We start from the raw sequence: 27,050 nt of genomic DNA, 5'->3' as shown, positions 1-27,050 counted from the left end.
CTGAAGGTTTTCAGGTCTTATTGAGGACATTTCAGAACCTCTTTTCATTCTCTCCACTTTCTGATGAGGCCTAACAATTAAGCGCCACCGTAAGTGCTCCCTAAAGGGAATTTTTTTCCCACTTTTACCGATTTACTTGAAATTTCTACAGTTAGATGTCCATCTCCTAGCCCTTTAATCTGATCCACTTCAAATCTGGGAATATAAGCCTTAAGACTGTGATGGTAGATGAGTGAATATTGGGAGTTTTGGAAAAACTTTGTTGCCGTGACGACACCATCTTCGCATGAAAGTTCAAAGTTGTTTATTTGTTGTGTGGTTTGTGCTCAGAAATATTTGTTTTGTTTATGGGGTAGGAACTATGTTTACGTGGTTATTTTCGGGGGGACATGTCTTAGTGTCACAGAGCCAACAAGTATGTGAAGTCTTAAGTTAAAAGCAACGGGATCATCATTTTAAGGTAGCTCTCACAGTAGTGATAGTTCCTGAACTAAAGTGTTCTCATTCCCTCTTGGATGTGTGCAGCCAGTGAGGTATGTTTTATGTTATATCTGTTCGATACGTTCTCATGATGTTGGCTAAAAGCCGGTCGACATGTGTTTTTAGTTCGATGGTGGATGCCAACGTGGACAAGTGGAATAAATCGTGGTCTCGTGTATTTCCTGGAGGGAGTGATAATTTATTTAAATCCGTTAATGAACGTTTCTCCTCATGTTACCCCTCATGTAACCGCTGTCATTGCAGACGGTTGCGTCCATTCTTAATGTGAAGATCTACGTACTTCCAGTTTAGCGGCTACGCTTCGTTTTTGAGTTTGACACATACTTATCCATTTTTGCATTGTCGTTAGACCATTCATATTTTGGAAGTATTTACTTCCGTCATACCCACATTCTTATGGTGAAAAGAACAGGTATGTAAACTGTCAATCAAGATGTGTTTTTATATATGTTTTTACTATTGAATATGTTTTGAATCAGTGGGGGGTTGTCGGTACATTACATTGTGGATAGAACACTTCAAGGTACGCAGAACACACAATAATACCCCAACCATACAAATTACACATTAACCAAGATACTGTTTTCATGCACTTCTTTAATATATCAGTTTTTCATATTCACAACAAATACATTAAGCTCTTTCTCCTTATAATACAGCCTTAAATATTTTTACACTCAACTGTTTTTTTCACAACAGTCTGGCTATCAAAAAGTATTTTAACCTTCCATATCTTTATTTTGAACATTTTATATTTTGTTACATTTGTATTCTCCATGCCTCCTAGCAAACTGACATTGTCCCCTTTGTACAAGTATTTACAGGTGAAAAATCAAATACCAGTCATCACAACAGTGGTCCATGAAGTTTTTCATTATAGTTCTCAATTGAAAAAAAAATGGATGAGAGGAGGAGCGTGTTTAAGGAGAGAAAAAAGGGAAAAGTTCTGTAATGAAGAGGAGATAAAGGACGTGTATGGCGAGCAAAGTCTTAGTGTTTACCCCTAAAGATTTTATGAAGGTTAAGCAGATATATAGGTCAAAGGAAAATAAATACAATGGTTCAACGTTACCCTGGGAAAAAGTAGTTACCAAGATCAAAAGCTCTATAACAAGCAAATACGTTAAACTTGAGTTGAGCTTGTATCATTAACCAAGCACAAGGTTGAGAATGAACATGTCATTGTCAACATTTAAGCCAATAAAGAAATGTACAAGAAATCCTTGGAATGCTTACAAACTCAGACTAAAGCTGCTCCAAGGCCAGTCTGACTTCATCTAAAAAGAAAGCTATCTAGGTATGATTCGAGCGCTGAATCTGAATTCTCTGGAAAAACAACGAGAATTGAATAAGAATTGGAAGAAAATCTTGTCAAAACTGAATCTGTAGGCCAATGATGAAACTCATTCAGTTTTTTTACTGATGACAGAACTTCCAGAGTATCTCCAAAAAGTTATAGCTTATAACTTATAGCTCGAGTGATTCAAAGTCTCATTCACAACTCGAACAAGCTTGTATCTTTGAGGGGGCAATCATTGGCTGAAAAGTCCTACATGTCCAACATGTCATCTGTGGTTTCTCAGAGAGGAGCTCTGAAAAATCAGAGTTCCATGACTGAGGGATATGTAATATTGAAACAAAGGCCTACATCATCTCTATAGATTAGTCTAACCTTCACCTGCATACCAGTGAAAGTCAAGTATGGGTTAGAAGCCCTTAGAATCTATGGGTGAAACCAGGCCACTACAAGGTGTTTCTTGGAGTGGACTCGAAAACCCCCGAAACACCGGTTTGTGCTCAACAAGTGTCTGCAGTGCAATGAACAAACATGAAGGCATGTGCTGCTTAGACCAGCACGTGTTGGAAGAAAACAAAGCTCCATGTGAACATTACTTAATAGAATAATTCCTTTATGCGGTGTCCAAACCAAATGAAAGTTCAAACCAATTGCAAAGCAAATTTTCACTTTACAAGACACACCAGGGAGTTACAGTTCAAAATTAGTGCATCTTTGACACCAACCTTTCTAATTGGCTGAATGAATGTGTGTTTACTACAGCTGCATGCACCCATGATCGAGATTTAGCTGTAATGTCATTACAATAAATTGTTCAAAAAGACGCCAAAATCACTATATTACCATGCCAATTTGTAAAGTCTGAAATATTGATTTCATGGCTTGTCAGGTTTATCTGCAAGACAATCAGCAAACAACTTTAAAAATGCTAATGGGTGATGGTGGTGCACGGAGTAGTGTGATGCGCTGGGAGCTGCAAGGTTGGTGGCTCAAATCCCAGCTGCTCCATGTGCCATGTCCAAGTGACCACTATTTGCTCTCCAGGCTAAAATGTAATGCATGGGTATGCAATGTAAGTCGCTTTGGATAAAAGGATCAGCTAAATGTAGTGTAATATTTTCGGAATAGAGTTTGGATCAACTATTGCTATGCTAACATTTTAGCTTCTCCAACACTGAAAATAATGTAATGTAAAGTACGTCACTGACGTAATAAAATACATGAATAAACATCAATTTGCCTCTAGTCTCTCAAATATGAATTAATATCTTAGGAGTTCTGGGTGCCGGCCAGAATGTTAAAAATATAATGCATGGGGATTCAGTCTTTTTAGCTATTTATTAGATATGGAAGAAGAATATGAAAAAATAATGTAACAACAACAAGTCCCTTTCTTTTGATTAAATCCTGTTTGTCACTTTCTAGCATATTCAATCTCACATGGTTAATTGAGCTAAGATTTCCTATCAGTTTGTATTGTGGACATGTTTAAGGTAAAACACGTTTTGACAAATGACTAGTGATGCATGGCCATGCTGAGTACGAGTCTCCCCTGCCCCTATGCTGCCAGTCTTGATTAAACAACGCCAAACATATTGAACCATGGCCCTATCTCTGTCCTGTAGGCACATAAATGAGAGGCAATAACATGTGTGAGGAAAGGGCGCAGGGGCTGGGTGATTGAAAGACATCAAATTCACAATGATGAGATGAACCAGTCTGATAGTGTTTGGCTAGATTCTTCAGCTGCGTGTTCCAACTCCAGATCCATTTATCAGACTTCACCAGTGACGGTACTGTGACATACTCGGCATACTTTAGCTTTATCAAACACTCGTTAGATAACAACAGAGTTCCCGGCAAAGTGTTCAGCTCATCCCCTGCTGATGGCTCATGCATCGGAAATTTTGTTTTGGGTCATCAGCTATGCTATGTCTTTAATAACAAAAAGAAAAAGGCAAGTTGCTCGTTTGCTTCAATCCATCTCTACAAGTGCAAGTACAAAACGTAAACAAGCATCAAAAGAAAGCAGTACTTAAATTCAAACAAAAAAGAAATAGGTAGCTATCTGCAGGCCTGCCTGTACAGAAAAAGGCAAATACTGACTATAACAAATAAAAAAAAACAACCTGTAATAACATCTGAAACAGTCGACACACTGAAATTAAATAAGCTTTTGGTGCATGTGTGTAGATAATGTAAATGGTGCGATTGAAATGACATTTTCAAACTTTTTGTTACCAACAGATCTCTCCGGAGGATCATTGTTCCTTTCGGCAGGCAACAGTGCATTTCATCTGTCAGCAGCTGTGAGTGATGTCCCTATCAATAAGTTGAGTGCAATAGTAAAGCCACATGAGAAAAAAAGAAAAGAAAAGTCTGAGGTTGGGTTTAGTGGATAAAAAAAACTGAGAGGAAAAATAAAGCTTTGCTAGAAAGATGCTGTGTTACAAGTTACTGTACACTCTAAGTCAGTGTAAAGGCAGACTACTAGCTTGGCTTTGACCAGGCTCTTTAAACAAAGTAAACTGCTTCTAGTAGAACATAACAGAACACGCTTCTGTTATGTTTCACATCACATGAAAACCTTTGAAAAGAGCGTCTTTCCAATAGCGCTAGAGCGTCTAACAAAAAGCATCTCATTTGGTTGGTTAGACAAGGGTTTTTTAATGAGAAATCCCTCTCGTAGATCTTTTATCGTAACACAAATGAGCATTTTTCCTCCCAAATAAAGGCTCATATTTTTTGTTCAGTAGATAAACAGCTGTTACTGTTTCAGGTAAAAGGTATTTACCGTTCGTATGGGTTCATTGTGTGTGTGTGTGTGTGTGTGTGTGTGTGTGTGTGTGTGACCGGAAGAAAAGCTTTCTTCTTCATATAGACAGAGAAAATTGTCAGCATTCTAATGGTGAACAAATTAAAAAATAAAAACAGATCTTTTTAGTCAGCTTCCGTAAGGGTAAACCCTGCTGAGTGACTTGGAGCTCATTTCGGGTATTGGTTAACGGCCGTCTCACAAGTGGCCTTCTATCTCAATGGGCCGACAGCAGGTCCCTACTCCTCGCACCATCTTTGTTTCTGCGGTCCCTCCACAGAGCAGTTACGCACCTTGCTGACAAACAACTCTGCTGCAAAGGAAATGATGGGACCAGGGGCTCCCTAGAGTTGAACCTCCACCTCTCCTTGCTTTCATCTTTTCCCTCCAGCAGGAAAGTCCATCTGTTTGACGTCACAGCTTCAAAACCACTTAGGTACGGATAGCGCTGTGTCTTGTTTTATTCCATTTCTTCTGTGCCATCCAAGTTTTTTGATTGTGTTCTTTTTCTAATGGGTTGGGTCTTTTGATTTTTGCCTGGTGGACAGCTTTTGTGGTAAGGAACCAGTAAAGCTGCCCTCTTCAGGGTGAAATAAGGATATTTATTTTTTTCTGTTTTTTCAGTAATGGATGAATCCACCCCATGGGCACGAGACTTTTGAGAAGTGGCGAAGAGAGATGGACTTTTGGGATCTGCAACACTTACTTAAACGCCGAAAACTCCCCTAAAAAGAGACAGAAGATTAGTACGATCGGCACAGGAATGTCAATTACTTTTCTCTGAGTATCATTACGATTGATGGTTCCCCAGGTAAACATGGCCTAGTGTTTATCTGTTAGCTGTGAATAACAGCTTTGTGAGGCCATGTTGACACTACTACGTTTCCATTCAAAACCGCATTCCTTTTGCTACGTTTACACTCAGTGTCCACACACTGAGTTTTAGATCACCGAATAAAAACACTGCCAAAGACGGGTAAGTCTACCGCCTAGTGTGGAGTAAATGCAGACGTTTGGAAAGGATAACATAGACTGCTCTGCTGATAGTTCATTCGATTTACACAGATTAACGCACCCTTCCCTCATTGGCGATCCCTCTATCATCAGACCTATTCCCGGTAGATCACAAAACAACAGTCTTGATTATCAAGCGACTACCACGGTGGTTAATTTACGATTCAATTGATTATGGGTGTTACTAACCTTGTTGTCTTTACTAGCAGATGTTGTACAGTTAAAGTCGGCCACCAGCAGAGCTACAAGCGTAACAACAGGCCACAACTAGACCAAGAGGAAACGAGTGAGAGACGTGTGATGACCACATTAATGACTCACAATCCAGTAAGGTCTTATGTGTAACTGTTAATTTTAAAGTATATGTGATGCTGGTGAGAATAAGAGACAGACCTGCGAGGTCTGAAAAATCAAAACAAAACCTGCATGGGTTTATTGAGGAAGGTTTAAGAGGAAGATCTGGTACCAAGCACAATCTTCCATTATTAAAATATTATTCTATTACTCTATTATTTTTTTCCCAGGTAACAAATCGAAATCCTGTTTACACCACCACTTGCAGGCAGAGTTGATTTGAGTCATCACTAGTATGGATGAAAATCATTTTGAAAACAATGCTGAAAACGCCTGTGTTGGCGGAGATCGGTTTTGTTTTAAATGGAAACGTATTTGTGTTGATGTAGCCCGGAACAGACAAGAGCATACAGACATCAGACAGCTACGGATCAGTGTGAAAGTTCAACCACATCATCTAGATCCAGGTGCGGACAGATGTATTTAAGGAGAAAATACTATGACTGTAGAGAAGGGGAATTCTTTATTAAAACCTGCTGGTTACCAATGTCTGTACACAGAATCTGCTCGACACGACAATTACACCGCATACCTTGAACCCCCCCCGCCCCCCCCCCGATATGCCAATCCAGCATATGCCAGGAAACATCCAAGCCTGAGCTACAAGGATATTGAAGCTGTTTGAACATGCTTCAAACCCAACTCATGCAGCTATAACAGAGGTAGAAAATATCTATAAATTCCTTTTTTACACACGGCCATGCAAAAATTGAAAAATTGGTCAAAGCTAACACGTAAGACAAGGCAAAGAATCAATAGATTTTTGACGCGCTATTGAGATTTTTGACGCTCAACGCATTCTGGCTAGCAATTAACAACGTCATGCTACCTGGATCCAATAGGATTAGACGATTCGAAAGAGGGGTTGAACTTGCAAAATTGGACCACCACAGCCTGAGATCTCAGAGTCAATCTGTTTTTTGTGTTATATTGGATTTATTTCTTAAGTATAAGTTAAGTATCAAGTATAAAACAGATTTAACACAGAAAAACAGGCTTGTCACCAACAGGTAAACAATCATTAAAATGTAAGGCAGCATATGCATACATTGAGTATACCTTCAGTAACTACCATAGCATAGACATGCTAACGGTAGTTAATCTTGTGCTAATGTACTATGCACATTTTTTTGCGTACGCTTTTAAATTAAAAAACATTTTATAAATACCTTCCTAACCTCTCCGCAGCTAGTGTCACTATACTACGATAAAAAAATATAACCACTGAATCTGCCTGAATATGATGAAAAGCAGACCGGAAGAAGCGGGTAATGCTATGTTTCACAAAGCTAGTATTCATTGCTCGAATTTGATGGCCTGTGTATAAAGGCTTCCTTTATGTTTTTTTTTATTAAATTACCTTTTCATTTTGTACACGTCTTTCTGCATTTAATCAGTGTAATTCTAATGAGATGTACAACAAATAGTCTATATAACCAATACCTCAGCCTAACCCATGTTTTTATCAAAGTTTCTTTGAAGGAGTTTGTTTGCATTTACTTTTTACTTTTTTTTTTTTTTTTGAGTAAAACATAATCTAGAATCAAAAGCACTGCCAATTTCCTTCTTCAGTGGACTAGTTTACCGTACTAATAAAACCACTCAATCACAGCTACTGTTGAGGTTGATGTAAGCATGTATGCTCACCGTAGCAGCCAGCTTGGATGGGGGTTTTGGGCGACGCACAGGCGTATAAGCTGAAGTCCTCCGTCTGAAAGCCGGCTCGGTTTAGCGAAGGCTCTGAGGCGCTGCGGTGGATTTTAGGTAATGAGCGTGCAAGCAGCTCAATGGACGCCAAGATCTGAGAAATACAAATCACAGCCACAGGGTCATTAGTCTAATAACCAACCACCTAAACAATAAACTAAACACAACCATTGGTGTTGTTGTTATCATACCATCAGTCATTGCTTTAGTTCAGGTGCTTTTCTACATCATGTCAACTTCTAAGGTCAGCCAAGCCAAACAAAAAAGTCCAAGGGGGGTAAATAAGGAAAAGGGAGAGATATGCCATTTGAGCAGCTTGGAGGTTTTAAAAGGGAACATTTGTGGAGGAAGTGTTGAAACTTATTGACGGAAGCTTCACACATCATGTAGTTAGTGATGTGCTTAATGTAGCTAATCGTATGCATCGGCCACCTCCCAATGAACAATAGAAGCGTCAGTATTTCTTTGTCTCACCTGAGGGAAGAGGGGTCTTTCCTCTCTTTTCTTCTTCAGGCAATCAGCCATCAGCCGCTTCATGGCCTTAGGACAGTTGCTGCGCACCTTGCTGAGGTCGGGAGACAGGTAACCTCGACCTACCATAAATATGATCTATGGGAATCAGGATACGAGTCATTAGAACATCTGCTTGCTGGAATAAATATTTTGTAAAGCAACAGATGGCAATAAAGCTTAAATGTATACGTTAGGAATTGTGACTGGACTGTGCCAAGGAAATATTTTAACATGATTGATGTTGAATTCCATTTATTTAAAGATGTTTTAAATTGAATCAAAATGTATTTGATTAATTTTAATTGCGAAAATTATGCTCCTTATATTAAGGTCTTTGTAATAAGTGTTACTGATAAAAATAACTGATAAAAGGATTTCTTATATAAAACAAGGCATTGTTCTTGCTTTACATAGACTCGCATAGACTGGTTACTTCATGATAAGTGCATAATAAAGTATGTACTAATCCTACAAAAAACCTGTGGTGTATGTGTGGCTACTGACGTTACTGTGTAAATGTGATCAGCAAAATCTAAAACATGAAATCACAAACATGATCAGCAGCCAGTCGATATTTAGAGTCAGCGCAGTACAAAGTTCATACATACATTGCTTTCCCTCAATACTATCCATCCTGGCTGGGGAGCCACTTAAGAGTCATTGTGACTACTGTGAAGAAATGTCACAATGGCTTTGGTTGTTTTTAAAAACATCTTTGTGGTTTATCAAGTTCTGTTACCTGGTCTCTGTTGTTGATGTTGGAGTAGGGCAGGGCACCTGACATCAGCTCATACAGCACGATGCCGAATGCGTAGACGTCCGACTGAAAGCTGTAGGGGTTTTTGTCCTGCAGTCGTATCACCTCTGGGGCCTGGGAGAGCACAGTGTTAACTGACCAGATCACCTCTATTTATGAGCAGTGTGGGTATAAAAAGGACCAACAGAACATATGGAGTAAAAAAAGACAACCAAGTTAAGGGTCCCTGGTATGGGATGAACACTGACCATCCATAGTATAGAGCCAGACAGCTGTTCAAACTGATGGGAGCCACTCCAGCGGGACTTGACTGTAGCTAGACCAAAGTCACCTATCTTCACGGTCAGATCCTCGTGGAGGAAAATATCTGAAGAAGATGAGGTCAAGAAAACACTTTCCTATTCCAATGCTGAACTATTGAAGTAGAACTATATAACATCTTCAGTAGAGGTTATATTTTTTTTATGTTCCATCATCAACTTATTTGAATTTAATTGGGGGGAAAAAGCACTAGCCATAAGACAAAAGTGATTGACGCAAATGTTTTAAAAGGATACTGTTGCTCTTCAGATCTCTGTGGATGATTGATTTGGCATGCAAGTAACTGGAAAGGAAAAGGGAAAGGTTTGTGAAACTATTACAAACAAGGCCAATGCCACTTCCATTTGAGGGGGCACCTACTCCATGCCCTGAGCGGTCTGCCGGGCGATGTCAATCAGCTTGATCATTTCAAACTTGGTCTCGATGATGTGCAAGTGGTGGTACAGACTGGAGCCTTCGCACCACTGGGTCACAATAGCCAGCTGAGGTTTAGTGGTGTAGCCCATGAACAGGAGGATGTTAACGTGACGTGTTTTCCTAGTGCAAAAACAGACAGGTTAATGATAAGAGACCTGAAGCACTTTCTTTTTACTAATGAGTGCAAGAAAAAGTGCTAGAATCTACCACTAATTGAAGGATATGTGCCAGAAGTTACCTAAGGACTCCCACTTCATTCTTAAAGGCCTGAAGCTGTTGTGGTGTGGGAGCAGTTACGTTCAGCATCTTCACTGCCACATCACCTTGGTAGAGATGCATGAAACGTCAATAAAATTATTTTTCTCAAAATTTGAATGCAGGGTTAAAAATGAACTACAAATAAAATTAAAGCCCTCTAGGATTAGCTCTGGTGTTCAGGTGTAAAGCTACTTTAGAATTGCATTACTTGTTTCAGATCTTTTATATAGCAGTAAACCCCTGTGAAGGGCTCTTAGAGCAACTTTTTAAAGGCCAAAATGTTTGCAAGTTTGTTGAAGAATAATTGAAATGTTTCTAAACAGACACCGTAGTTTATAATACTCAAATAGGAAAAAAAAATGCATCTGCCTGGGACCATTTGGAGTGGCAGACTAATCCACATTTGCTCTAGTGTTTGTGGCACAAGGACAGTCTATGCGGTGTGTGTTCATGGTAGTAAAGGAAAACTTGCGGTGTGGCTCATTGATGTGTCTGTAATTCCCAAATTGCCTGCTTATTTTTGCAAATAATGAGTTGATACCCAGAGGATGTAAACAGTGTCCTAAACTGATGCTACAATAGAGAAGTATAATATTGGTTTTACCGTGCCATTTCCCCTTGAAGACAGTTCCAAATGATCCAGAGCCTATTCTCTGACCAAGAGTGATCTGACCCTCCGGGATTTCCCAGTCGTCACTGGAGTCCCTTCTCCCCAGGGTTTTCTGTTCCACGGGGCACTCAGTCAACACAAACAACTTCGACAATGAACTCCAAAACTGAACCTTTGTGACAATGTCTCACCATCTTATTGCGGTCCTCGGACGAGGACGATGACTTGCGCTCCCTCTGTTGGCATGGGGACTTCTGTGCAACCTTGACATTGGTCAAAGAGCCAGGTAAAGAGGCGGGGGGCGTCGCAGAGAGACCGGTGGTGGAACCTGAAGGGGGATCAGGGATAAACAGAAAGGAAACAATAATAGGAGAGAGGTGAGGTTGAGCGGTAAAATAAATGTTTAAGAAAAGGCAGAAAATGGAAGAAGGGGTGGGAGAGGGATTGAGGCTTCTGGATCAGGTGTGTGCACAGTATGTGTTTGCATGCAGAGTTGAGGGGTTCTTGGATGGGAGTCAATGGTTTAATCCAGACTACAAAGTGCGCCACTACTTATGTCAGAATCACAAAAGACTCCATAATATTGATCAGAAAGGAGTCTAATTGGAAATTGTTCACTGTTGTCTCTTTAATGGAATTTTACACTCACTTAAAGGATTATTAGGAACACCATACTAATACTGTGTTTGACCCCCTTTCGCCTTCAGAACTGCCTTAATTCTACGTGGCATTGATTCAACAAGGTGCTGAAAGCATTCTTTAGAAATGTTGGCCCATATTGATGGATAGCATCTTGCAGTTGATGGAGATTAGTGGGATGCACATCCAGGGCATGAAGCTCCCGTTCCACCACATCCCAAAGATGCTCTATTGGGTTGAGATCTGGTGACTGTGGGGGCCATTTTAGTACAGTGAACTCATTGTCATGTTCAAGAAACCCATTTGAAATGATTGGAGCTTTGTGACATGGTGCATTATCCTGCTGGAAGTAGCTTCAGAGGATGGGTACATGGTGGCCATAGAGGGATGGACATGGTCAGAAACAATGCTCAGGTAGGCCGTGGCATTTAAACGATGCCCAATTGGCACTAAGGGGCCTAAAGTGTGCCAAGAAAACATCCCCCACACCACTACACCACCAGCAGCAGCCTGCACAGTGGTAACAAGGCATGATGGATCCATGTTCTCATTCTGTTTACACCAAACTCTGACTCAACCATCTGAAGGTCTCAACAGAAATCCAGACTCATCAGACCAGGCAACATTTTTCCAGTCTTCAACTGTCCAATTTTGGTGAGCTCTTGCAAATTGTAGCCTCTTTTTCCTATTTGTAGTGGAGATGAGTGGTACCCGGTGGGGGTCTTCTGCTGTTGAAGCCCATCCGCCTCAAGGTTTTGCGTGTTGTGGCTTCATAAATGCTTTGCTGCACACCTCGGTTGGAACGAGTGGTTGTTTCAGTCAAAGTTGCTCTTCTATCAGCTTGAATCAGTTGGCCCATTCTCCTCTGACCTTTAGCATCAACAAGGCTTTTCTTCCCACAGGACTTCTGCATAATGGATGTTTTTCCCTTTAACACCATTCTTTGTAAACCCTAGAAATCCCAGTAACTGAGCAGATTGTGAAATACTCAGACCGGCCCGTCTGGCACTAACAACCACGCCACGCTCAAAATTGCTTAAATCCCCTTTCTTTCCCATTCTGACATTCAGTTTGGAGTTCAGGAGATTGTCTTGACCAGGACCACACCCCTAAATGCATTGAAGCAACTGCCATGTGATTGGTTGATTAGATAATTGCATTAATGAGAAATTGAACAGGTGTTCCTAATAATCCTTTTTTAGGTGAGTGTACAACTATTTACAATGAGACCACCACGGAGGAAAGTAGACTGAAGGTCCAGCATAAATTTACCCGTGGTCAGTAAAACGACTGCAGTAGGAATCTGCTAGTGTTAGTAAACATTAAAAATAATAATAATAATAATAATAATTCAATTAAATGCGTAGTTTCAGCTTGTGCAGACATTAAATGGTGGCCATTTTAAATCAGTGGCCATTGTTTTGTTAGTAACAATGAATATTACATGCAAATTTACTCAGCTGTAGGTTATTGACATTCATTCAATGAAGGACTATTTCACTTCACTGGTTTTTAGCATCTTATTTACAGCAGTAGATCATTTCCAGTGTTCGATCTAAAAACAGTCTAAAAAGAGCTTTTGTAAAATGACACTTTAATCACTTTAAAATCAGTGATCATTTTGTTGTGTCCCCATGACTAACTTTTTCTCCAAGACTAAAACGAGGCATAATGACCCCTCGCAACGTGTCCATAACAAGTACTACACACCTGGTTAAGCCTTTATACACCTGAAATCATGTTGATTATTTTTTTGTTTTTTAAAATCTTGGAGCCAACTAAACAAATGCAGTTGTGTGTGTGCTTTCACAGCGCAGTAGATAAGTCGTTTGAACAGATTGAGTGGACTAAAACCTGGAGTCTAACAATTATCTTAGTTAGTTATTCACTTCAAATCAACATTACATTATCAAAGGAGCATTTCTGCAATCAAATCACCAACCATGCCACGTCTGGTCCAAGTACAGTGCGATTTATGTGTAACCTGTGTGGTAGAGAGCGCATGTGCGGACATAAGTGGAGTACACACACACACGCGCACACACACAAACACGCGCGCACACACACACACACACACACAGGTTGGTGTGGGGTGGAGAGGGTGAATGACACAGAAACACACGGAGGCCTAACTACCTCGGAAAACAGGCTCAGGCTCAAAATCAAATACTATGTCATTGGGGTAGGAGTATAGGAGGGGGCTTGAGGTCCGTGTTCGGTGCTTCCTCAAGCAGCGGGCGGGGTGGGTCGGGGGGGCTGCAGGGCAAAGAGAAACAGACAGACCATCACTGCTACTCACCCCGCCCCTCGCACCTCGAACCTCGAACTACTACTACTGTCCATGGCTGAAACTGTGCTTCCGGGTGGCGCGTCCTGATACCACACGACGCGCGTTACATCAGGGTAGGCTACACACTGCTAATTTATACATTTCATTCAGACGTTTTCAGCTCTATTTTTCTGGTAAGAAAATTCTCATGTCTGCATTTTTGAGTGAGGCCCAGGTTTGCCAAGCTTATCATAACAACTGGAAGCAGCCACCTAGCTAGAAAGTTATAAACACATTACAGACTCCGTGTTTCCCACAGATCCAACGTCAATGTGCGGGCTGACTGGGAGTGGGGGAGGGGGGGGGGTGGGGCGCCAAAGACCGGCCAATATTAATTAATTTGTACAGCAGAACTTATTGGAGTAAATACAAAACACTTCGTACTAAAACACACATCAATACATAGAACTGTACACAATTGACACTAATACACATTCCACACCCTATACTACTTGTTACAGCCTACATGCGCAAAGTCCGCAATTTCTGTCAGCGCAACAGATTTTGCGGGGCTTGCTCAAAAAATATTTTAATGCCTTATTATAAAGGGAAGGCCTCAGGAGATGGTCCATTGATGGAGTCTCGCGCGAAATAGTTGCACTGCGGCGCATTTAGCACGGTTTCGATCAAACTCATTCCTGTATTAGAGGTATAGGACTACTGTGTGTTAAATCATAGAGAAATACCCAAAACAAGAGATGAAAAAAAGCATTACAGTATGGAAGCCTTTCCCTCCAACTGTGCGTTAACATAAAATAGTAGTTTGGGAGGATCGTTATATTGTTGAAACAGAAATTGTGTTTTTTTTTTTCAACCACCACGATTCATCAACTTAATGCTAGCTTTCTATGAGCGGTCTTTCCAATGCTACGGTTGCAGCCCTCAAAAGAAAAGCATTTATGAATAACTCTTTAAAAGCAATATTACGTGTTGCTCTGGATTTATGAAGAATGGGTGAACCCTAATTTAGGAATCTGAACAACAGTTCAGCAGCGTTGTCAAACCTAGTGTAAAAATGCCATTGAAAGGTAATAGCCCTCGTATAAAAAGGTCGGTTGAATAAAACCAACAGTTGCTACCAGACATATAATAGAAAGTAAGAGCATGTTACGTTCATATGCAAAACTTTTGAACGATCCCTGATCACTGTGACAATTTTCTTCATACACAAGGTTAAACAAGATTCAAAACCTTTGGCAGGCTTTATATTTCTAAAACTTTAAAGTATGAGCGAAAGCGATGTTACGAGAACTATAATTAGCTCTGTCATCAAATGTATGCAACTTAGTCACCTTCAAATCAGGAAAAGCAAGCCTCTGTTTGAATGACAACATTTTTGTTTTAACTTCAATCATCATCGTTACAAAAGGCATTAGCTGTGTGTGTTCCCTCTTTACTATTTGGAGGAGGAGCTCAGCCTGGCAGAGCACCACAATGTAGAATTTAAAAAAAGAAAAAAAAAAAAAAGATAAGGAATGCAAATTATATGGAAGTTCTGTTCTACCAGAAAACTTGCCCACAGATCTAATAAACGAAACAACTCAACTACTGCTCATAGCGGATGGAAGCGTGCGGGACTAAAGCAAACTGAATATCTCTCACTCACACACACACACACACACACACACACACACACACACAAGCACACGCAGGATGGTAGGGGGAAAAAAAAGCCACAAAAACAACAAGAAGTAGTATACTATTTTGATCCATACCTCCATCTGACCGTTGCAATCCTTGATCTCCAATCAGGTCCTGAAAAGAAGGTACAGAGGAAATTAACACTATTCAGAGCCAACAGGATCTCTCCTCGGGTGATTTTCTTTGAGGCGATGCGCCGTCATCAGTTCCTGCCATAAGGTTTACACAACCGCTTGCCCACTATCAAGAGCTGTGGACTTAGTGCTTGCTGCGCTCTCTCTCTTTGTGGAATGCCTGCTCCCTACGTAACTGCCTGTCAGGTGAACTGTCCTCAGCGTATCCGGAGGTGACATCGGCAACCCATCCGAGCAGTCTTGATACAAGGGCCATGTTTCGTTAACCATGCTTTGTGAGGGTGACTCATCTGCTGGGACACATACAGTTGTGGAAAAGCCTGCATGACTTACCAACTCTACAGGTTGCCTGGGAAACATTCAGGTTTTTAAAAGGGGCAATTTTAAAGAAAAAATGTTTGAGTTGGGATAGTATATGTTTAGTTAACCTTTTCCTTTTCTGTGTGATGCTTGAAATGCGTAATCTGTGAAAATGAATTTGTTAAAAGTGCAAAAAGGGTCCCTGTCAGAAAGTAACAGATGATATTAAAATCGGCCCAATATAGCTGCAGCTGTAGTGTTGGTTATCCACTTTTCTCTGGTCACGGTGTTTTGCTCAGTGGTATCTGCTCCTGTTTGGTGGGACCAAAACCTTCAGGTTGGTTGAGAAATACATACGTGTCCGAATCAGTACAACAAAGGGGTCGCAGACTTACATCAATGTTGACGGGCTCAATGGTATTGATGTGGACGTTGGGGGCTGAGGACGAGCGGTCCCGCTGGCCAAATTGGTTGCGGTGGTCCTCGTCATTTGGCCGGAAGCTGGGCGGTATGGGTATGGACTTGGACGGGGACAAAGTGGTGTGGCACATAGAACTGGAAAACAGTTTGTAAGTAAAAATACTTTTGGCAACTTGCACCTACGTTTAAATGTTGGTATCGTTTTATGCGCATTGCCTCGCTTGGAGTAAAAGCAGCACATTGGAGAAGCACATTAAGAGGAGCCCTGCTCAACTAAGGAGTGAGAAGGAGGAGGACTCACCCGGTGGAATCTGATGGGGGTAGTGATGGACAAGCCTCTGACACAGGGGTCGTTCCCTCTGAGGAGACCTCCTCCTGGGTAAACGGGTGATGCTCGAAGAATTTGGACACCAACAACAAGCTGCAGATCAAACATCAAGATCATTGCTCTATTATTCAATTATTCTCCACACACACCTTTGCTTTGGTAGAGTTGATTTAGGAGACAGCAGCGTCTTTACAGTCGTCCTTCTTGAAATCTAGAAACTATATCAACCACGAACAACTAAACTTTTCAGTCAGATATTTGGGTGTGTTGTTATATTGACTAAAGTAGCCTACAGCCTCTATGGATGGGAAGCCTGATGAGCAGACTTCTTTCTAACTACACATGCACATTTCTTCTCCAGAACAGATGCTGACACATGAGTTAATTTATCAGACTTCACACACAGCTCCCTCTGGAGACACATTTGCAGAAGTAGTACTCAACACTTGGAAACACTATGTAAACATTGTTGAGTTTGTCCAGTAAATATATAGAGCTAAGTGTCTGGCGAGAAGGACATGGAACAGATCGGTGTATTGTTGATTGATGCGGCGTCATAATACATTCACAGAGGGAATACATTTCAGTCGCATACCCAGGCAAAATCAACTAAGAGAGCGGACAGTGGGTGAGCAAAGTCTATTTATTGTAAGAAGCCTGGCACTGATTTGGGCAAAATCTGTGGCGATCCCAGACAGTGAGAGAGAATCCATAAAATCACCTAAAAGCTAGTGTGAAACACCATGTGTGTTTATTCACGGGCCGTGTTGTGGTACTAACATTTATTTATTTTAGATGGAAGCATCTAAAAGAAATCCAGGACCTCACAAGATTCTTGTACGTGGACAAGACCACGTTTCACAGTAGGTTCAACCTCAAAGTGGTTTCTGCATTGGGACCGTCCCCTGGGCGGGACTTACTCTAGCTGGTCGTAGTTGACACACATCAGGGGAACCTCGGTGCTGCAACGCTGGTGGAACTTGTAGCCACAGGTCTGACAGCGGAAACCCTGGAAGAGCAGCTTTCTGCAGAAGTCACAAAAGGCCAGTGTGAAGAAGGTCTTCCTTACCTATGAATCAGACACAAACATAGCATCCTCAGGTTAGACCCTCTGTGAGAGCCAAGTCAAGAAGCACTGCACCGGGTTCTACTGTGGAGCCCCACAAATGAACAAATCCAGAAATCTAATTCCAGTGTCTATACCTGTCGTTTAACAACAATGTTTATACACAAAAATTAACTAAATACATCAGGTACTCACAGTACCTTCGAACAGTTAGTTAGTCAAGTGTCAAGTCAGGTCTGCAGCATCTGCCTCGTCTCACGCAAGACGCTGGCAACTCCTGGGAAAATTCGGACGGGAAATATAAATCCAGTTTTTTCTCATCCTTACAGACTGTATAGAAAACTATTATCTTTCTCCAGTCAGGAAGGATGCAGACTATGTCAGGCCATCTGATTGTGACGGGCTGGGAAAGGAACCTGATGTAATGCTGAGCAATATAATAAAAATATCAGGTTTATTGTCACTGGCGTCTCATTTCACAGGACTTACAAAGTTGTGCGTGGTGAGCGGAACATTTTCCAAAACTTCTACATGTAACTCCTCTCCGGTCAGCCAGGAGATGTCGGTGTCCCAGCCAATCGGTTTCTTCTCTCTGAAAGAGGATGTAGAAAGTTAGGGGAAAGGTCCACACCTCACAGCTCTACCACCATATTGAAAGAATTTGGGGGTTTCTAAAAGAAAAGCAGGACTATGGAAGTAAATCTGTGTCATCGGGTTTTGAAAGAAAAAGGTGATTGAATTTCTAGCACTGAATGTGAATGTTTTTCAACGTTAAAATACTGCAAAAAATTAAACCGCAAATAATTCAAAATTAAAATATTCAACCGCAAATAATTGACACAGATTTACTTCCATACAGTACATGCTACATCTAGAAAGTCTACCTTTTTATTGATGAATAAGGACCACATTTGGCTAAGGCCCTTCTGCCTCTCACATCTGCATTTCACATCAAACATGTTGTAATTTTCATATAATTGACATCTGCGATGCCTTAGACTAGAGAGGAACTGTTCGGTTTAGATGTTGAATATGTGAAAGAATGACTTAATTTTAATATTTTCATCCATACATTCATTGTGCCATACAGCCCTGTATTGCCTACGTTCCTTGACACCTGCTGGCGTGTCAAATCCAGCCAGTCATCTTGAGAGACAGCAAGCCAGCTCCTGAGCTGACCAGCTGGTCAGCATACATGGTAATGCTAGGTACATGGGCGTATTAGGTCCATTATAGATTTTTTTTAAAAGGAAATAATTATGGCGCAAGGTTTTTTCTCTAGTCAATTAACTAGTTCAATTTCATCCCAATATTACTCCTTATACGGTCCTTTATACCTAAAGTGTCCCTAATACTCAGTAGTACTTTTCAACACAACGTATATATTTCTTCTAGAAGATAGAAGCTTTTTTTTAATAAAGTGAGGGAATCATTCACGCTAGTGATAAGATGACATTTCATCTAGACTTACCCGTCCTGTATCCTATAGACTGCACAGCACTCTGGAATTAGGCCTCGCATCATCAGAGCTTTCTTCAGTGAGTCTCTCACAGTCATCCCACAGCGAGCTGGGACCTGAAAAACCATAAAAGCAGTAGCTAAACTTACATCAAAAACGGACTGATAGGACACAACCGGGTCTGGCTGGTGAAACTTTCAACCGTAAAGTCGGAGTCAGAATGTACAATTTGGTCTCAGGTAGAGTAGTAATATCTTACTACTGTGGTAAGTGAAAGGTATCATGCCTAAACTCACACTGATTGTCAACTAATTATGTTTTGGCCAGGGGGCTCCGGGTCTGAACCCTCTACCAGAAATGGTCACCCCCCATTTACCCTCTAAAAGTCCAGCAAGAATTGTAATGGGTTTGCAGAACTGAAAGTTGCTGTTTAGTAAAAACACACATACTGCATCGACTCATGTTCCACATCATTTTTAAAACAAATCAGGACCATCTCCAGAGAATATCGCTTTGATAAAAGTACAGAAGGGTTGGTCGTTGGCTTCGCTACATATTTAAAAAAAAAGGTAGACAGGAGAGCGCCGTACTGTGAATGAGAGAAAATAGGAGTTTATTTCCATTCCTACATGGTGCTTACGTTCTAGAGGACAAATAAATAATCAGATTGATTGTCTGTGGAGACAGATTTTCATGTTCCTCCTCATTATTGAATTTATTACATCCAGCATGTAGCATTGAATGAATTTAGAGATGAAACTGCAGGGTGCATCTGGTCCTGTGACTACCAGCTTCTTTGGAGGTTTTTAAATTATTTTGAAAATGCTGAAAACAAGCTGAAGGAACCTTTCCTACCAGGAAAAATAGTCCTGGCACTAAAATGACCAGGAACTCCCTGGTGGGAATGCAGCTAGGGAAACATACCAAATACCAAAATACCAAAAAGACAGTGCGCTACTTTTTAGGCATCTCCTTCTGAGCTAGGGCATTGCCCAAGATTAGCTCATGACAGATAGTCTCACATATGTGGGCTAATAACAGTAAATGTCACTACAGAAATATGAAAATATGTTTGAGGTTATTCCGAAATCAGTTTGTACAGTACATTTGTAAAATGTATTTTACCACTCTAAAGCATGACAGAGAGGACTGAACACTTACAATTTGGACATCAGATATTACAAAGTTAAAAACATTAATTTAGAAGTGAGAGAATTAAGGAGTACTACTTGGTCTGTAGCAAATGTTATTTTTGTATATTTAAAGCTTTAACTTTAGTTTTAGACCGAAGCATTGAATGTTTTGCATCATATCTAATTTGATGAAACATGTAATCAACTGTCTTTAATGGACCCAACTTTTGAAAAATGTCAGTTTCAATAACCTGATCTTCATCTGCAGAAATATCAGGTTAAAAAATAAATAACACAACATAAAAAAGGAGGACTTCAGACGTACCACTGTTCTTTGTTTGTTGGGCAGGAAGACCCTAACGATAGGCTTCTGGGGGGAGCGAGGGTTGCCTCGACCAGTGTCGGTGGGGGTCTGCAAGACAGCCAAGGTATTGGGGGCCGAGGGAAAGGCCTGAGCCCCTCCAGCCACCCCACAACCTCCGCTCATGGCCTCCAGGAGGGCTGGCATGGGAGAGGGGGAGCAGGAGAAGTCTGTGCCGTTGCCCATGGCCTCCAGCAGCTGTTGCTCCCTCTGCTGCAGGGCGTCCAGTTTACTGGTGTACTCCTCATATGCCTGGCACAGATGACACACCAGTGAGCACTGAACCAAAGCTTCCATTATTGCTTGTAACGTGCCACGGCAACTTGAATTGTATAACGCGTGGATGTAAAACTTTATTTCTATCACATGATATTTCTGTGCAAATGAATTCTTTCAAGTTGAAATGATCTTACCTCTAGATATATGGAAGGAGGGTTGTGTTCTCCTCCAAACTTGTCCAGAAGGGCCTCTAAATGTTCTTGTGTCAACTTTATCATCTGTTTGATATTCCAGATCTGTGGGGGAGAAAAGCAACCAATATGAAATCCTTCAGGCTGGCACGGTGACGTGGTGGTTAGCACTGTTGCATCACAGCAAGAAGGTCCTTGGTTCATCACTACCCAGCAGTGTGTTGTACATGTTCTCCCAGTGCCTGTGTGGGTTCTCTCCAGGTACTCTGGCTTCCTCCCACTGTCCAAAGACATGTCATGTTCTGGGAGTTCACTTAATTGGGAAATCTAAATTGCCGGTAGGTGTGTGGATGTGAGTGTGAATGGTTGTTTGTCTCTGTGTTAGCCCTGTGATTGACTGGTGACCAATCCAGGGTGTACCCAGTCTCCCAGTCAGTCCAATGTTGGCTGGAGTTGACTACAGTCTCTCCCCCCCCCTCGCAACTCTCTATGAAAGATAAGCAAGGCTTTCAAGTTGAAGGACTGCTTTGACTGACTGTAAATGACCAACAACCAGAGTTGAAGGCTTATAGCTTACATTTTATGGAATTGGTTACCCCTAACAGTAATGTTGTTCAAAAGATTCTCACCTGAAAAATATTCAGATATTGGTATTGACTGCTGTACTGGTAAAACTACTTCCATATAACTGCACCTAGTAACCCTAAGTAAAGGATTGCAACAATAACCCAATGAAACATGTCAATCTCGTTATTCATATTAAAAAAGACTCAGTGTCCCAAACACATCAATTAGGTCATCAATTGTGGCAATATCCGTTCTGTAAGAAAGGGGTACCAGTGTATCCGGGAGCAGGTTTTTCCAACAGGTGAACAGAAAGAAGAACACAGGAATAGTTTAGACCAGTTTCAGACCAATAGGATTTACCACAGTGGTTGCCAACCCGTCGATCTCTGAGACTTTGCCTGTTGATTTCCAAAATAGTGTCTTTTGAAATATTTTTTTAAGGACTTTGTAAAACCAACGTTCGAAAAGATCTCTGCCTGATTCATGAAAGGTTGAAAATGTGCTCTTATGCGGCTGAAGTCTTCTCGGCTGTGTTCCCACGAATGAAGATTCTTAAATTGAACGCACGTTCAATGCACCTGGATAGGATACAGAAATCCCCCGTGTATTAGTAGTATTAGTGTATTAGAAATAAACTACCAACCCGGTTCATAAATTAACATTTAATAAAATGCATTTGGTGTACACTAGAATACAGCCATGATTTTGGAACCATGTATTGAAATTTTGAAACTAATCAATAGAATAACAATGTCCAGCTTTGATTGTATTCAATGTAATGTAACCAACCGAAATGCATGCATGTAATACTTGATAGCACCATAACATAATTACATGTAATTTATCTAACGCTTTTATCCAAAGCGACTTACATTGCATTTTAACCTTTGTTTGTTTAACATTTTGCCTGGGGAGCAATTAGGGGTTAGGTGTCTTGCTCAGCAACACTTTGACATGGCACATGGAGCAGCCGGTATACGAAGCGCCAACCTTGTGGTTCCCAGCGCACCGCACTACTTCATGCGCCACAGTCACCCTTCAGCACTGCAACTGATATTGACCGTTCAATTTAAGAATCTTCATTCGTGGGAACACAGCCGAGAACACTTCAGCCGCGTAAGAGCTGATTTTCAACCGCAGAGAGCCTTTACATCTTCCGCCAAAAACTCAAGACACACCTCTTTACCTTGACTAAAAACACTAACAAATCGTAGCACTTAAATTGTACTTATAATGGCACTTTTCTATAACATGTTTTGAAACTGCTTATTTGATGAAAATTGTACTTTCTTGTTACTTGTTCTTCTGAGTATATATCTCTATGTGGAAATGCACTTATTGTAAGTCGCTTTGGATAAAAGCATCAGCTAAATGACATGTAATGTAACGACAGACATTCGCAAATCCGAGTTACATTGAACTCACCAGGAGACCACTCCCAGGGGGCGTGGACACTAACTTTCACTCCTTTACTGATCTGTATAAATACCTGCAGGCACCCATTGTTGCAGAGCTCATTGGTAAGTAGGGATGGGTGTCGTGTTTTACGATACTGGTACTAAACCGGTGCTTTAAAAACAATACTGGTGCCTAAACGGTGCCCTAAACTGATACTTTTTTTAAAGGACAAAACAATAATTGAAATGCGAAGGCAACATTTTTTCTTCAAATTGAAAAATAGATTAACTGTTTTAACATATTAACACAAAGCATTTATGTTGGATTGACTCCTTGTGTGTCTCGATGTATTGACGTCATGAAGGCAGCAGGTGCAACACAGAAGAGTTGCATTAAGCACAGAGCATATTGTTTATCTACCGTGTGATAGAATGAATTATTTCTACGTTTAGTCCACGCTTTGCTGCGTAAAATAACGAAGGAAAGAATCAAACGATCTGGCGTCATTCGCCTAACCAAATGGAGTCACGTGTCTGCAGCTCAATGCGGCTTATTGACGAACACCACCGGAGCAAAGAGATAGAAGGTAGATGCTAGCTAGCCGCTGTAGCTACACACGCGGTAAGCTATCGTTAGCTGCTGCGAGGACGGTGTCATCAGAGTGTGTAAAAAAGTGTTTCAATCGGCTCAGGAACTGAAATCAAGAGTAATCGAGATGTTTTTAGCACAACCCATTTTATTTTATTACATACTCTTGATTTTAACTTTTCAATCCAAGATCTCTATTGTCCGTCCGGAGTTTCTCCATTTTTTGGACAAAACACCCGCCTGCTCGTGTGCACAACCGACAGACTCCCGAGGCAACGAAAAAGCAACTTCAGACCGTTTAAAATCAAGTCAAAGCAGAAAGTGTGCACGGGTTGATTAAACTGAGACCTAACCTCACCGGTGCAGATACTGTTGCAGGATTCTATTCCACTGTGGCTATATCCATGCAGTTTAGTTCACTTTTTTATTTAGTCACTAACCATTTTCAGTGTTTGTTTATTGCTTTGGTTTATTTCATGATCACAATCCCTCATAGAATCATGACCATAAATGTGAAACATAATTAATAATGATTCAAATAGTCATTATTCAGTGAAGCAGCCAGGCAGGCTCCATGAGCGACACTGCATGAACTCCTGCAGACTTAATAATCATAATCCGCAATACTTTGTATATACTACAACTTGTCGTGCGACATTGCCAACACATGCGTCAAAATACATTGAAGCGTGCGGCTGCATCTGGAATAGTGTGCTTTAACTTTTTAAAGGTTAACATTACACTATCATTAATCCGTGGTTCCTATGGGTGTTGGCCCATTAGTAGATCAACATTGTTCAGTGGGGGACTTTCAGATATGTTTAATGTGGAAAGCATTTAGGAACAGAGCTTTATTTAAATGTCAATTGCATGTAACGCGGTCAAACTGTAAAAGTATATTCTCAATAGTCTCAATTTTTTTTACGAAACGACATCCAACTAGAAACAAAGTTTGAAAAACATGGAAAATGTCAAAAGAAAAGTTCTGATAGTAACTTTTGAGTTACTTTGATTAATCTTCTAAAACATACAACACGAAGACAAATATTTTATATCACAGTAGACTGAGGATGTCTGGGTACAGGACAAAAGGAAAACATCTGATGTGCCACACTGGAATCAGGAGACAGACAAAGAAATTATCTGCACAACTTTTGAAAGCTTGTTTAGAGGCAAAAAGATGCAAAGTCCTTGGTGTGGCTCTAATGTCTATTATGTCAAATAGCAGAGCCATGACCATGTCAATAAGAGTTGATTATAGTTCAACACCACCTCCCTAGCCCACCTAGATGAAAACCTGGCTTTTGCTATGGTCCAGTCATTAGCTGGTTAGAAACGACTGGAGTAAATCTCAGACACGGTACACTGGACCTGTGAAAAGATGGCTCACAGCAACAAGTTATGAGCTCAGATAGATATGCAGACGTGGTGAAAATAGACTTCTCGAAGACTTACTGAAACATGATTGATTTTGCCCGTATGCGTTAGAAAGCAAACATTAACTTATGATGGGAACCTCACAATTTGACATGCACGGGTACTCATCATGAAGAGTATTCAGCTTGTGGAAAAGAGTGACCTCTGTGGCAGCTTCATAAAGTGTCAGAAAGAGGACAAGTGGACACAGGTCCATGAAAAAAAAAGAACTGTTGCTTGTGTAATGTAGGAAGTTTGGATCCTAGGACGACAAGTCAAGATCTGTGTCCTCTGCACTTAACTCTGGCCACGGTGTTTGTATTTAGACCTCCCAACTCACTGTCGAGCTGACATGTAGAAAAGAAAACCTGCTGAGGTGATGAAGCGTTTTGCACCATACCACGGGGACATGGTCAAATTGAACATGTCCAAGAACAATACACCTTTACTGTTTAGAACAGACAACATGTCAACCTCTATTTAAATGTAGGGGTAGGACATCTAGACATCATATCGAAGAATATTTGTCACTGCGAGTATGATGCTAATGTGATGGAGCCTGCTGTAATTGGTCCAACAGTGAGGCCTCTGACCTGCAGACTGAACACAGACTGCCAGGATCAGAACACTAGCTATACATGGTCGCTCTGTATTAAATGATGAGGTCATAGCCTGACAGGTTGGCTTGTGCAAATCTGGGGGGGGGGGGGGCGGTGATTTTTCAAGCGTTCAATCATATATATATATATATATATATATATATATATATATATAAAAAGATACTGTGTGTAGCTAAAATTACACCTAAAGAGAACACAAGCACGACTTCTGTTAGCCTCCTCCACCTCCTCCATCATCATCATCACCACCACCTTAGTGGTAAAAGCAGTGGAATAGCCCAAATGAAACTGTCCGCATTAAAGTGCATCTGAGATTTGTGTAGCGTCTTTACAGCGTTAACGGGGGAGTGTGTGCGCGTGTGTGTGTGCGTGCGCGTGTGTATGTGCTCGGTTGGCGCACCAAGCTACCGCTGCAGTGAGCCTGGAAGACGAAGCCAGGAGCGAATGGAATGAAATGAGCAGGCCCCAAATAAACACCGGCTCCTCGGAGTGAAGGCTTCACCGGGCGGCTCGCACTCATCCGCCGCATTGTTCTGGTCGGCGGGAGCTTGGTCTAACGGCTTCAACCGTTTACGGTTAGTGCGTCGCACCGGTCCCCCCGCACTGCATCCCCCCACGACCCACGGTACAGCCGGTGCTTCCTGGACATCGGCATCCCGTTACCGCCGCTCGGAGCCCCGTGTGTCCCTCCCCGGCGCAGACCCCGCCACCCTGCTTACCTCCTCATCCTGCGGACCCAGCTCCTCCGGGCCCGGCTCCCGCTCCGCGGTGTCTCCGTTAAAGACGGGCGGTTGGGTCTCGGCGCTGCTCAACGCCGCCATTTTAAACTGAGAGGAATGAGTGGAAAATAATAAAGGGAAACGCAGGCTGTTGCTAAGGACAGGAGGGGGAGACAGAGACGCAGGACTGGAGGGGAGGCACACAAGCACTACTTTATCATGGACACATACTGATTTCATTTAACGTTATATTAATATTCTCATTGTATACCGATGGTCAACAAATGCATTTTGTAATTCTGTTCACTGTGATTTTTATATTGTTTTATTATCATTGTTGTTATCATTATGCCATGGTTATTAAAGTATAATGTCCCAATGTATCATGGAAACCTAGTCTTTAGCCAAGATGGTAGTATTCCATTGCTCACGTGATGATATTAATACTTATGTGAGAGATCATCTAATTATCTACTAACTCCCAGCCTTAGCATACTGACCCATAGCATATATTGATTATACTTTTATATTTATCTTATTGCTGCACTACGTTGTCATTACTGTACATGTCTTCCGTCATGCACCAACCGCCGAGTCAAATTCCATGTATGTCTAACATATGATGGCAAACGTTTCCTGATTCCTGGTCTAGTCTGAAATGCAACTTTATCGAGCATCAGCTGGAGTGTTGAACCCAGCTCCCCTTCGGCCATGTTCTCTGGCCTGGGTTTACTCAGTTTGAAGCTGCGAATCAGCCCAGCACGAGAGGTGTTGGTTTCTCTATTACAAGAGGGTATATATATATATATACTGTATATACACACTCACCTGAAGGATTATTAGGAACACCTGTTCAATTTCTCATTAATGCAATTATCTAATCAACCAATCACATGGCAGTTGCTTCAATGCATTTAGGGGTGTAGTCCTGGTCAAGACAATCTCCTGAACTCCAAAC

General features: G+C 41.3%; 1 protein-coding gene across 2 annotated transcripts; it reads right to left on the bottom strand.

Annotated features, from left to right (window-relative positions):
- Nucleotides 1-1,080: 1,080 nt before the first annotated feature.
- Nucleotides 1,081-26,706, bottom strand: braf (B-Raf proto-oncogene, serine/threonine kinase). Of its 2 annotated transcripts, XM_037461164.2 has the most exons (20): nucleotides 26,093-26,706; nucleotides 20,788-20,889; nucleotides 20,339-20,626; nucleotides 18,893-18,996; nucleotides 17,911-18,013; nucleotides 17,276-17,424; nucleotides 16,329-16,448; nucleotides 16,003-16,162; nucleotides 15,248-15,287; nucleotides 13,340-13,459; nucleotides 10,756-10,892; nucleotides 10,559-10,676; nucleotides 9,935-10,019; nucleotides 9,640-9,816; nucleotides 9,516-9,562; nucleotides 9,207-9,325; nucleotides 8,941-9,072; nucleotides 8,163-8,297; nucleotides 7,629-7,782; nucleotides 1,081-5,338 (listed from the first exon to the last, which is right to left on the bottom strand). In XM_037461164.2, the coding sequence occupies exons 1-20, from the start codon at nucleotides 26,330-26,332 to the stop codon at nucleotides 5,316-5,318; spliced, it is 2,553 nt and encodes an 850-aa protein (XP_037317061.2). In that variant the 5' UTR covers nucleotides 26,333-26,706; the 3' UTR covers nucleotides 1,081-5,315. The 2 variants fall into 2 exon arrangements, with proteins under 2 accessions (XP_037317061.2, XP_037317062.2); XM_037461165.2 differs by lacking the exon at nucleotides 13,340-13,459.
- Nucleotides 26,707-27,050: the final 344 nt, after the last annotated feature.

The sequence above is a fragment of the Pungitius pungitius genome, chromosome 2 (assembly GCF_949316345.1).
Source record: "Pungitius pungitius chromosome 2, fPunPun2.1, whole genome shotgun sequence".
Classification (NCBI taxonomy): Eukaryota; Metazoa; Chordata; class Actinopteri; order Perciformes; family Gasterosteidae; genus Pungitius; species Pungitius pungitius.
Note: the sequence above shows the minus strand (reverse complement) of the source record. Positions and strands in the feature narration are given on the sequence as shown.